Raw genomic sequence first — 13869 nt, forward strand, 5'->3', positions numbered from 1 at the left:
TACGGGTATATTGAAGAGTGAAGTGTGGGTCACCAGACCAAACAAACAAAAACAGCTGAGAGCAAAGCATCAAGGATATCTGGGCTTCCATAACTCCCATGCAATGCCCTGCCATTGACTTCAATGTTAAACGCAGCATTCCAGTAACTAAGACAAAGAGCTTATCACCAAGTATTGATCATTGAAATGTAATTTAGAAGGTACCAAATTCCAACTGTTTTGATGTAAATGGGAAAAAAGAAAGACATTTGGATTACAACACTACAAAACTATTTTGCGTAATAATGTGGAACAGAGCATTTTAAGTTTTTTATTATTTTATTGTACTCTAATGGCTGATGACTTGAAAATTATGACGACTGTCATTTGTATTGATTATTTGGGGAAACGTAATGTGGAATGCGGTGTAAAACTCTTAAATTAGTGGTAGCAAGAAGAGGAAATGACGACACAAAACAGACATGGTTATTATTACTTGTCATTATATATATATATTTTGAACATCAATATATCCTTTCCAATTAGAAGCATTCAGACCAAGAAAAAAAAATAAAACAATATCACAGCCTTAAATACATAAAGAATGCACACACAATTCTGAGACATAGCACATACCTTGTTTTGTTTTACAGAGAGTGACAGAATCGTACAGTTTTACCAAGAGACTCCAGCTAACTTTGCAGTTGAAGCGCTTTAAAATGTACCTAAGAAAATGGCTGTGGTGCTTTTCAGCTAATTGTCAATGACACCTTGATAACCAACCCTGCGATCTATGCTGTAGCTTGAGGTTGACCATCTGTACAATGTACAAGCTTTGCTATCGCAAATACCGGCAGTACTGTTCTTGCACTGTATGGGAACCACCTACAAAGAATCAGTTCCTCTTTGCAATATAGTTTACATTGTCACTGCCTATGCCATGCCTCCCCTTAGTTTCAAGTCCTGTTTTGACTGGAAAGTAGATGTCATTACGGACCCAGATGGGTTTGCAGTTCCACTGCATTAATTTTTTTAACAATTCAAACACTGCAGTTGTGAAAAAAGAAAAGCAAAATGGATGCAGTAAGATGTCCGGATAAAGATTCAGCAGCCAGCCAACATTCCCAGAAGTCTACCAGTTGAGTTGAGTGTTTTTTTTCCTTGTGTGGAGTGGCCACTGTGCACTGGAACTGGTGTTTTGTGTAAACTTTTTTTTAAGGAACCACCAAGTAACCAGTAGACAAGACCCAACAATAAAAATGGTGGACACAGCACTAACAAATACATTTGGTCTTTTCTTCTGTTTGATTTTAGGGAGGAACATCCACATTGTATATACATCATACAGACATGAAGATGACACCATTCACACAACCAAAATAAAAAAAAACAAATAAAGAAAAACAGAAACACCACAACACCAAAATACTGGACACGACGTCGCCCCTTGTTTATGCAGTCATTCGTTGCGTTCTGATGAGGGGGGAAGTTCCGCCTCCCTTAGTCCATGAATTTCCTGTTCTGGTTGGCGCCAAAGAGAGCCACCCTGATCTCGGGCATCATCTGGAAGAGAAAACATACAACAGATGTTACCACCTTTACACCTTCAACTTCTTGAGGTACATCTCCTTCTTACCTAGTTGACCAGAACAGGGGCCTACTACAAAGCTGGTTCAGAATAAGGTTAAGTTAAGAGGTAAATCATCTAATAGAAGAGCCTGGAAGAAAAGCTCTTGTATTAGATGATTTACCCCTTAACTTAAACTTAACTTATCCTGAACCAGCTATGCAGTATAGGCCCCTGGAGACAGAGAGGAAGATAACAACTTTTGGTTTCGTTATACATGTATGGCACTCTTACATGTATTATTTTACTTCTAACTAGTGTTGGTTGGTCTTGTTATGCAATAAATATTATGAAATCATCATAAATATTTTATCCAAGCTTGAACATGCAATCTGTACCTGCTGGGCCATAAGGTCGAGCCTGCTTTCCAGGGTGTTCGACACTTTGATCTTCCCATCACCATTGTAGATCTCAATTCCTCCAGAGCTGTGCAAAAATAAACACACATCCTTACACCCTCATCCAAAGGGCTAAAATGCCCTTTCGCAAGCCACATTCTAGGAAGGCAACCAATGCATTAGACCTAAACAACAGACGGCCAATCACATCAAGTGTAATGTGATGCCAAAAACACAATTTAACTTTTGATAAACAAATTAGTGACATTATTTAGGGGAAAGTCTCTTACATGTCTGGACTGAGGAAGTTGTCTTGGTCCACACGGACCTCGAGGTTGTTCTTCACTGCAGCCTTGTAGATGGGGATGTTCTTCTGAATAGCTGCCTGGATAGGGAAGAAAAAAAGTAAAAAGAAGGCCTACTCAAACCATACCTTTATTTGCCATCTGTACAATAATTCTAATGGATACTACATGGTTTGTAATGAATACAAAAAAAAGCGCGCAAGATTAAGTACAGCAGTGTCGATTCCTACTGCACTTTCTGAAAAAGCAAGAATCTAAATAAAGCAATGGATCCTTCCATGTCTATCCATGTCTACCACATCACTAGGGAAGTTACTAACCACGGTCCCTGGTAACTGCGCACGACTGGTATTTGAACGTTGAAGGTCATTTTAATGTATACACTTCCTTCTGATCAGACTCATTGGATCAGATCTATTCCAATCGGCGAAACAAGTGGCATATATACATAGCTATTGGTTTTAACAGGCATCAAATTGATGCTTAAAAGCACAATGTTAACCATTTACTCACCTGTACCAAGGCCAGGTCCTGCTTGCGGCATCGAATGGTCACCCTGGGCTCCAGAAGCTGGTAAAAGCCCTGATAGAAGAGAGAAGACAACAGGCCTCAGGTACAACTTACAGTAGGTTAGATATTAGCCATCAGTATAACAACAGCTCAAAAGGTTGTCACAGTATAGTTGTCCTTTTATTGGTCAATAATGATCCACCATATCATTTAGAAATGTTGATCTTCAGTCATTTATTCCCTCCACACTTCAATACTATGCCACATCTCTCCATCATCTCTGTAAGTGGGAAGTACTTTATACAACTCTGAAAGATTGTCAGGTCCTGGCTTATAAACATTTTGACAGAGAACATGTACTCCTGGCCTGTAGAGGGAGCCATGCAGTGGCAGTTCTAGACCAAAATTACCAGGGGCCCCCGAGGATGACCCAATGTGTTTTTAGGGGGGCACATTTAATGAAAAAAAAAACAGGTACAGTATTCCATTTTACATATTGTACTTTATATTTAGATGATATTTCAGTAAAACATAATATTGACCATTGACGGTTTGGTACATGGGCCGCAACAGGGGCCAGAAGTAATTCCACAGTAGTCTAGTCGTGATTTCATGAACCCAGAAATGTTGAGTACCCTAAAGTTTTATTGCAGAAATGTCATCTATAGGTCAAATGAAGGGGATTTAGCTCGGTTGCCCAAAGTTGCACTTTGGGCAATTTGCATAATTAGCATAAATATATCGTTAAGGTTAAGACTACTGTAGGTGAATAGGCAAAAAAACTTAAATCATAGATATCACCTTGAAACTTTCTCAGTTGATTACTGGTGATAAGAGAAGAAAAAAATGTATTGGATGTTTTCTGTATTTTGATGTTTAGATATGCAAATGAGGGCATGAATAATCAATTATGCCCTAATTTGCATACACACAAAATCAGCTTTGCATGGTAAAACCAGACTCAAAATTATTTTTTTGTGGGTAAAATATGTACATTTCAGGGTTGAGTTAGTGAAAACCCTCTGAGGAACCTGGTCAAGAATATGTTTTGACCTGGATAGGTTAAGGAATTGCCCCATACAATAAATATATACAGTATACAGTATATTTATTACATAGGCCTACTGCATAATATGTACACAGCATGCAGGCATGCAGTGTAGAATAACTATTTACAGCAAGCTTGTGTATACAAACACTAAATAAGTATACAAGAGTAATTAATTATTAATTACTCTTAATTATTATTATTAGTAATTCTTTTTACTGGAAGGGATTTAATGTCTAAAATATCACATATGGTAGCAGAAACGTTTTGGAGCTAAATCTGATTGTAGCACACTTTCACTACCTACTACCTACTACTACTAAGATATAGAATAACTACATTTATTACCAAAAGTATACGCTCCAACCCATCCAAATAATCAGAGTCTGGTGCCCTATTCACTTAGCCTGGCTGCAAGTGTATGAAATCAAGCATTAAGGCATGCAGACATTTGTGAAAGAATGGGCCATTCTCCGGAGCTCAGTGAATTCATGCGTGAATTCTATTCTCATAGAATGCCACCTGTGCTACAAATTCAGTTGTGAACTTTTCTCATTTCTAAATATTCCATAGTCAACTATCAGCTTTATTATAAGAAAATGGACACTGGGAACACCAGCAACTCATCCATTCTGAAGTGGCAGGCCAAATAAACTGACCGAGGACATAATGCAAAGATGTCACAGACATTCTACAGTCAATTGCTACAGAGCCCCAAATTTCATGTGATCTTCAGATTTGCCCAAATACAGTGTGCAGAGTGCTTCATGGAATGGTTTCATGACCAAAAAGCTACTCCCAAGTCATGTATCAACCAAGTGCTAAGCGAAGCCCCAGATTTTATAGTGTAAAGCACACTGCCACTGGAGATTATTTTAGACTTCAGGAGGCCTTTGGAGTGATGCATCGGGCATCTGGAAATCTGATGGACAAGTCTGAGTTTTGGAGGATTCCAGGAGAAGGGTACATTTTGGACTGCCAAGTGAAACTTGGTGCATGTGAAATGATGATGTGGGGTTGTTTTCCTGAAGCTGGCCTTGGCCCCATTGTTTTCCAATGAGATGGACTTTGAATGCTTCAGGATATCAAAACAGTTTGGGACAATTCCATTCTCCCAACCTTAGGAACAGTTTGGAACAGGCCCCTTCCTCTTACAACATTACTATGTAGTGTACCTTGTTTGTGCATTGGTGCACTGCAAATAGACATGGATGACAGAGTATGGTGTGGATAAACTTGACTGGCACAGAGCAGAGTCCTTACCTGAGCCTAATAGAACAAGTTTGGTATGAATTACTCCATTAATTATTGCATACCATTGTGTAAGCACTCGCACACATGTAAACACATTTAGAACAACCACATAGCCTTCACCATCTCCATATTTTGTTTTGACACTCTCTTCAGTTTCATTATCTTCTTGGTATTCATCCTTATGAACTGAGTGTGGTTTATTTTTGTTGTTTAGTAAGATAAGGTCCCCCCAAAACTTTTTAAATGGTATGGTGAGGGATGCAAATTATTGAATAATGCCATCATGATTAATTGATTAACATTTAACTGATACAATTGTATGATATTTGTATACGTAGCTCTTTTGCATTTGTTCACTGTACGTATGTACATGCATAGAGTACATTGGTTAAGCATGAAACACCTAATTCATCCATTTACGGTACATGTCAAACTACTTCTTGACCAGGGTCCTCAAAAGGTTTTCACTAACTCAACCCTGAAATATACATATTTTACCCACAGAAAAATAATTTTGAGTCTGGTTTTACCATGCAAAGCTGATTTCGTGTGTATGCAAATTAGTGCATAATTGATGATTCATGCCCTCATTTGCATATCTAAACATCAAAATACAGAAAACTTCCAATACATTTTTTTCTTCTCTTATCACCAGTAATCAACTGAGAAAGTTTCAAGGTGATATCTATGATTTAAGTTTTTTTGCCTATTCACCTACAGTAGTCTTAACCTTAACGATATATTTATGCTAATTATGCAAATTGCCCAAAGTGCAACTTTGGGCAACCAAGCTAAATCCCCTTCATTTGACCTATAGATGACATTTCTGCAATAAAACTTTAGGGTACTCAACATTTCTGGGTTCAGTATAGGGGCCTATGGGGATCACGACTAGACTACAGGGGCCCTGGCCCACCCTGCTCCCCCTTCTAGAACCGCCCATGGAGCCATATAGCAACACCAACTAAACAGTATGCTTCAGGAGAAATGTAGGGGCTTCACACCTGCAGAATCAGTCCTTCCATCAGTGCTGGGTACCTGGCGGGGTCCTTAGCCACGTTGGCAAGCCGCGTACGAGCCTCATTCAGCATTTCCTAAAATCACACACACACACACACACACACACACACACACACACACACACACACACACACACACACACACACACACACACACACACACACACACACACACACACACACACACACACACACACACACTTTACTCCTGATATCATGCCCTGTTACCAATTATATCCCGAGTGATATTAAGTCATCTTATCTGAGATGCATCACAAGCAACACTTACTGAGATCATGTCATCGCGGGCCTTCAGCACCTTCAGTCGAGCCTGATTCATCAGGTTAGACATTTGACTGTGGGGGAGAGAGAAAGGAAATGTACATCAGTAATGCTGCACTGAATGGACCAGAAGAGAAAAAAAAATCAGCCAGGAAAATGGAAATACAATGCATGCAACATTGTGAATAGACTACCAGTAGGCAATAACAAACAAACTGCAGAGAGCTCATCATCACATGCAAAATGGAAAAACACACACATCACACAGTTGCATTTTGGGTGCTGGACAAAGGTACAAACTAAACAAAAATTAAAAGTTAGCGACACGAGGGCTCTGAATGTATTGTTCTGATGATGTTTCAGGCCAGCATCCTTTGTCAGATCAATTTCTTTTTCTATGACGTTCCGGTCCAAGGGAAATTGATGAGTGTTGTAGACTCAACAACACCACGGTCAACAGCACCACCGCCAGCGACAAACAAAGAGGAAATCACCCATTATAGTTCAGGCCTGATGATGGGGAATTTCCATGTGCCACAAGAGGAGACACCCAGGGCTAACTCTGGGGTGGGGGCATGGCTACTGGCTATAGCCAATGAGGTTGTGCGTGCACGTGCGTGTGACAGAGGTGTTCCAGCGCAGTTCGTCCCCCTTGGGGCCGTGAACTCACCACCTCGTCAACGTATCTGTTTGGCAGTGGGAGGCACAGTATGAGACCGCTGAGCTAAAGGGCCGGTCCGATAGCCCAACACTATCGCACTCTACTGAGGCTTCGGGAGGGAGGTTTACTAACATTCCACGCCACACTCTGCTAGTTGGCCTCCATTACATGTGTGTCTCTCTCTCTTTAAACTCATTGTGACTACACATGGGTGGGTGGATGGGTGTACTGTAAGCCTGTATGAGTGTATGTGAGTGGATAGGGCGGAGGGGGGGGGGTGCGTGCATGTGTCTCTGTGTTGATGCATCATGACTCACATTTTCTTCTGCTGCTCGATCTGCTTCTCCTTCTTCTCGTAATATTCCATGATCTTCAGACGCTGTGTTTGCACCAGACGACCCTTCTCAATGTTGAACTCTTCCTCGGCCTGTGGACAGGGCACAACTTTGGCATGTGAGAAACCTCTAAAGAGCTCTGGAAGCTATTTTGTATAGTGCTAAATTATCTCTCAGTCTCCTAAGCGAGATGTTTATTTTTCAATAAATTATTACTTTTTGAGTATTAACTACATAGAGGAAATCAGAATATTTCTACTAGCGTTCACCCATTCATTCATTCATTCATTCATTCATGCATTCATTCATTGTAGTGAATAATAACTATTTACCTTGGCATCAATTTCCTCTGCCTTCTCATTGGCCTCCTGCTCAATGAAGGCCATCATGTGCTTGATCTATTTATGGAGAGATGAAGAGACTCAAGTAAGTCACAGGCAGCCTTACATTGTACTACTTCATAGTAAAAAAAAATGTGATTCATAATTATGAGCCATGTGTGTGTGTGTGTGTGTAAACAAGAACTGTCCTTAGTTTTCAATTTCAAAAGTTCTTCACGTTTGACTTCAGTGTGTCTCGAAATGCCAGCGGTGATAACCACCCATCCTCAAATTGCACATTAGTACATGGGTGTGAGTTCTCTCAACATTCACATCCAAATAGACTACCTCTTTCACCTTTCACCAACATGCAGAATGCGGCTGCCATAAGTCCACCGCATCCATACAACTGCACCTGTGACCACCAGACCTGACACTATGTAACGCGCTTGCAGTTTGAAAAGGCCCATTTCACACAAATAAGAGTGTCTGGTTTGTTCGAATTGATACACATTCGAAATGCGTCGTCTATCAGATTACAGGGTGTTCAAATATGGAGATGAGCTAAGCCTTCATGGCTAGGCCACCCCATGATCAATTGGGGAACAATCCATAGCGTCATGTCATCATGTGACTCTTTACAAAGGGCAAGCAAGCGCAAATGTTCTTTGAAATACAGGGTCATTTCAGGCCCTTGCTACAAGTGTAGAAACACTGACATCAAGCTTGCGTAAACAATATGTCCACTATCAAATACAAAATTGCGTTAGCTACATAGATGACGTTCTAATGATGAAATGAACAGCAATATTTAAGAAGGATTGTATTTTTCATCACACGTGGAAAATATTAAGACTGTGGTGGTTTCAATAACAAACGTATAAACAAAACCGAGCTAAGCATCCTGTTGAAGGTTAAATGTCTCCATCGCTGGCTAACGTTATGATCAGCTAGCTAGCATAGCTTCTTACCTGTTTCTGAACGTCTGCATCGCTGAGCGCCATGGTTCTTGATTGATAATATTCAAGTACAAGGGTGCTAAAACGTATCAAAAATGCACTGTGCTAATTATATGCACTGTTTCTGCAGTTAAATTGTCAACTGATAAATATATATGCCGTAGTAGAGAAGGAGCAAATCCCGCAGTATTGAATCACGAATCCAGCCACGGCAGATCAGCTGATTCTCACTCAAGTAAACGACAGCCGTCACATGACATGTAGTCTACTTCCTGTTAGAAAAAAAAGAGCCAATCGGAGATCGGTGCGTGTTGCAGCACAGAATGGAGGTTCACTTATGGAACAAACAAATAGATATTAATGGATATTACATGATGTTTTCTCTTTTTCATTTTAAACTTAAATATTTACTGATATTAATTAGGATTAAGACATCTAAAGTAACAATTTTCATCGTTATGTTATACCAAGTAGGCTACCAGTAGGCCTACCACACACTTAATTCATTCATTCGTTCATCCATGTAGGCCTCTTGTAGGCCTACACATCTTGTAGAGTAGAATAGAGTAAAGTAACTTTACCCAGGGGGAAATGAAGGACATAGTTGTGCACAGTTGCGTTCTTCCACTAGATGGCACTAATTGGTATTTTAGTAGGCTACATGCCAAGTTGGTCATGATACAACACATGCTGTAAACTGTAAAAGAGGCTACATTTTCAGACAGCAACCCTTAAGAATGGCATTACAGCTGATTGTTGACAGTGGAATTTTTTTATCTTAACTATTAAAAAACGTGGAGGAGATGGTGGCACTACATGGAGGCATGCAGTGCAGCAGTTGGCCAGTGCCTAACCCCCACTCCACCCCCTCTCTCCCCTCTGCCCACCCCCACCCCCTTTCCTCTACCCCTCTAATGTCTCTCTCCCTCTACCCCTATCTGTCCCTTTCCTCACTTCCTCTCCCCTCTGCCCGGGTGCGTGTGTCTGTTCCCGCTACAGACTCCAGTGCTGTAGGCTACTGTCCTCTATTACAGCCACCAGGGTATTTGACAGGTAGGGATTTTTTAATGATCTTTTGTTGTTGTTGAAATATACACGGCCTCCCAAATGTCGTGTTCTAGCCCCCCCTGTTTTTGGAGGGCTCTGGGGTTGAACAGACATTGTGCGTGGGCGTGTGTGCACGTTTGAATGGGCATGGCTAGGTTTCTTGGCTGACATATTCAAGATTAAGTGTTCCCTTTTTCTTGGGGCCCTCTCTTCCACCATTGAAGAATGTAATGCATTATGGAAAGAGACTTGTGTGGTTCTGAGGGGGGAAAAAAACATGCAAAGTTATTTAGCAGTATGCAGGACTGTGTAGTATCATATCAGTTATAAGACATACCTTGTTATGGTTGGTTGTTATTGGTGATGATATGGTATTGCTAATCAAGGAAAATATTTGAATCTAAAAACGATACAATGCTACTATCACTTTTATCCAATCTGCACTTGAGTTCCATGACCAAGCATCCTCCCATTTGCCCAGTCTTCTGTGTGGCATGTTTAAACCAATAGGGTATAGTTAATGCAATCACTGAACAGATTATTAGGCTTAAGGCTACAGCAGGGTTAAAGCCACGGCAGTGGCGTTCAACCTATGCCCCCGAAAGTCAGCCAGCCCCGTCAGTGTGCCAGCAAGCCTGCCAGCCAGCCAGCCGGTCTTGTGGTCTCAGTGTTGAGTCAGAGGTTGAGATATCTCCCGTTACTCAGAGCCTCCAATCTGTTTAACATTCACACTGACCTCTAGCCACCAACAGGTCCTAGCATGTGGCTAGCAGAACCATGGCTGACAAGGCAAGGGGGCTTAACAGGGGTACACACCCACCAGCCTGTATGGTCGACCATGGACACCTATTGCATATGTCTGTTTAATCCAGGTTAAAGTAGATGACTTCACTTCCATTAGCCGATAATTGGCAATCCTGTTATCAACAGAGCGAAGGGACTGTTGAGAGACTTCATTCGTTTGTTGGACAATGAGATCTTTGGCCAAAGGAAATGTGATTGAGAACAGTCAGGTTGACCGTTGAATGCCTATATACCAATGTAATTTATGAGCAACGCATAAGAGTTAACGGTGTCATTTCATGGTGGCCCATTTCTCTGGGGGAGGTATGTTTTAATGCGGGATCCCAGTCATTGCAGTCGTGCAGAATGGGAGCGTGTCTGGAAAGCGCACTCCACTGGACACATACTTTTGTAGTGACCCAGCTCCTCATTCACAAAGTCTTGGTAATCTGCCATTTGGTCCGTTTCCCTCAGCCCCTGTGACTATTGTGACAACAGGGCAGCATAGCGATTCGGTCTGTTGTGCTCTGAAAAAGTTTGCTGAAACACAATCTTCAGATATGTACGAGACATGTGCTTAACACCATAGTTAGGGCATATGACTCTTCTATTTTCTCTTTCTATTGGGCATTGTGATATTATGACATAATTGTGGACTGACTAAAAGCTTACCATAGTGCAGAGGAGAGCCACTAGTCGGATTTAACCTTTGATTGTTGACCATGTGAAATTACTCACGTGGTTTAACAGAATCAACAGATATGCCCTCATCGAGTTGCTGGCAAGCGTGGCAACGTGCGCAACGAGGGTATATCATGGGCATGGAGAGTATAGTGACACTACAACATGTAGGTCAAGTGTATTACATGGCTGTCCGTTGTATTGCAGAAGCAGAGGAAGTACTGTACTTGGAGCATTTATGCCGGCAAACAGCTTCTGTCCAGCAGCTGTTTGACCTCTGCTCTGCAAGTGTCCTCTTACATGCTTATTTGAAAGTTCTAGTCTTTCAGCTTTACTTGGTTTAACTGTATGTGTTACAGCAGAAAGAGAGAGCATGAAAGAGAGAGAGAGAGAGTGAGAACGACAGAGAGGGGCTGGGATACTTTCCCTCTCACCCGCCCTTTGGTATGGGGCTGGTGGAAAGTGCTATTTTGGATCTTTGCAAACTGTCACTGACAGAGTGCACACCACCAACACCACCACCACCACCTAGTCCTATTCTGCCAGACTGTCAAAGTTGTGTGGTGGCGCTGCACTGGGCTACCATGGGTACTAGAAGAGCAAGACGCCGGGTAACTGGGCGCAATAATCTAGCCCAGACCATGTCCGGGTGCGTCATATCATGTGAAATATCCAAAATAGCTTCCACTGCGAGGGAACAGATGGATATGTATATATAGCACATGCGCGTAGCCAGCTATGTAGGCGCATGCCTATAGATAGACGTAGATGTTTTAAACAGGACAACACAGAACATGTTGACTGAGGTGACATTCAAGGATATTAGTGTGTAATATGATTTACATTGCTATATGTAGCTATAATATGGATTAAAACCATTGTCTAGATTGGAGAACTGGTCAAGATACTGACAATACATGAATAATGCATGATGCATGATATTAACACATTAACCTGAAGATAAACCAGTTAGTGAGACTTGTTGAAGAGCAGTTGCTTTTTCTCTGAGTCTAAAAGGATTACACCAACCACAGCCAAATATTTTGTCAATTGAATTCTGTGTTATTGTCTTCTGCCACTCTGACACTGACTCTTCTTCTGTCTACAGGGGTTTTTGTTGAGCCTTGACGCAGAGGCCCAAGAGGAGGCATCCCTCAGCATGGAGGGTTCAAAAATCCCAGTTCGGGCAAAAGAGGCTTCGCACCAGGGCCAACAGCAGAGGCAGCAGCAGCAAGGGCAGCAGAACCCACAACAACAGCAGCAGAGCAGATCCACAGTCACCCTGACCCTTGAGGACCACAGCGGCGCCGGTAGCGGGGGTCCCAGCTCCTGGCAGACCGACAGCCTGGCCTCGTCCTGGGCCACCGTGGGCACGCTGGACCCCGAGGAGGCCAAGAGCCTGGAGGAGCGCAGCGAGAACCACTCCACCATCTCAGACATAGTCCACCTGGACGTGGAGGAGGCCGAGCTTTACGAGGAGGACGACGAGGAGGACGAGGAGGAGGAGGTGCAAGACGAGCCCAGGCCCCTGAGGGCGGAGATGGAGGTGGAGGAAGAAGAGGAGTACGAGGATGACGAGGAGGTAGTGGTTGAGGAGGAGCAGGAAGAGGAGGAGTTTGATGAGGAGAAGGAGGTGCTCCACGGTAGCCAGCAGATGAGCGTGCTGGGTACTGAGAGGGAGCTGGCGGAGATGAGGGCGGAGAACGAGGCGCGCGAGCGGCGCCTGGAGAAGGAGGCGCAGGAGCAAGCGCAGCGGCGGGAGGCCATGGAACAACGCATGAAGCAGGAGGCCGAGAAGCTGCGTCTGGAGAGGGAGGAGCGGGAGCAGCGCTGGCAGAAGGAGGCCGACGAGCTGCAGCAGCTTCGGGAGCAGGAGGCCAGGGATCGGCAGCGTTCCAAGCAGGAGGTGCGCGACTACGCTGCCGCGGTGCGGGGGGACAACACCGAACCGCTGAAGATTCCAAAGACTGTGGAGACGCTGAGTGCGGAGGAACCCGAGGAGTTGCAATGGCCTCCACTGGGTAAGTCATCGCCTATATGGCCTCCACTGGGGTCTACGCCTCTGACCGATGAAGAGGGAGTTCTATGGCCTATTGGGTCGACGCCTCCGCCCACAGTACCAGCAACAACAGCGCCTGCTCCCATCCCCATCCCTATCCCTGTGGCCACGCTCACAGCTCCAGACTTCCGACCATTCAAAGATGTCCCTCCGACACCACCAAGGATGGAGGAGTCGTTTCTCACAAAGCCTCACCAACAAGCGTCACAGGAGGTCAACAAAAAGGAGCTTCCCATTCCTTCGGCACCTGCGCCCACTGTGGAGGTGAAAATAGAGCCTCCTACTCCTCCTGCAGCTCCTCTGGCTGCCGAAGAGTCTTCTGCCATTAAGGAGGTTCCTCCAACAACGCAGGAAGCTGCACCTGAGTCCGAGCCGCCTTCCTCTGGTTATGACACACTCCTCTATGGTGGCGCCGCCCTTGTGGCTGTGGTGGGAGTGGTGGCCTTAGGAGCTATGGCGCTTTCTCGGAAGTAACCTCAACTCCACTGCTCTCAACAGGAATAAAAGGACATGAATAGTATATTTTTTCTTTGTGAGTATATAGATTTTTAAAGGGAAATGTAATGCCACTATGAAATCACACATAAAGTAAAGAAAAAAACCAAACAAACTGTCCAGTGTGTTCCATTTTTAAAAGAAATGTGTGTTAAAAGAAATAGCCT

At 43.2% G+C, this 13869-nt stretch overlaps 2 protein-coding genes across 2 annotated transcripts; one reads left to right on the forward strand and one right to left on the reverse strand.

Annotated features, from left to right (window-relative positions):
• Positions 1 to 465: 465 nt before the first annotated feature.
• atp6v1e1b (ATPase H+ transporting V1 subunit E1b) lies at positions 466 to 8876 on the reverse strand. The gene is made up of 9 exons (XM_063217061.1): positions 8650 to 8876; positions 7691 to 7756; positions 7341 to 7450; positions 6370 to 6436; positions 6066 to 6155; positions 2763 to 2831; positions 2235 to 2329; positions 1945 to 2032; positions 466 to 1542 (listed from the first exon to the last, which is right to left on the reverse strand). Exons 1-9 carry the CDS (start codon positions 8680 to 8682, stop codon positions 1480 to 1482), a joined length of 681 nt encoding a protein of 226 aa, XP_063073131.1. The 5' UTR covers positions 8683 to 8876; the 3' UTR covers positions 466 to 1479.
• Positions 8877 to 9565: 689 nt separating this feature from the next.
• Positions 9566 to 13817, forward strand: LOC134463788 (protein enabled homolog). The gene is made up of 2 exons (XM_063217063.1): positions 9566 to 9690; positions 12257 to 13817. The coding sequence occupies exon 2, from the start codon at positions 12308 to 12310 to the stop codon at positions 13679 to 13681; it is 1374 nt and encodes a 457-aa protein (XP_063073133.1). The 5' UTR covers positions 9566 to 9690; positions 12257 to 12307; the 3' UTR covers positions 13682 to 13817.
• Positions 13818 to 13869: the final 52 nt, after the last annotated feature.

The sequence above is a fragment of the Engraulis encrasicolus genome, chromosome 15 (genome assembly GCF_034702125.1).
Source record: "Engraulis encrasicolus isolate BLACKSEA-1 chromosome 15, IST_EnEncr_1.0, whole genome shotgun sequence".
Classification (NCBI taxonomy): Eukaryota; Metazoa; Chordata; class Actinopteri; order Clupeiformes; family Engraulidae; genus Engraulis; species Engraulis encrasicolus.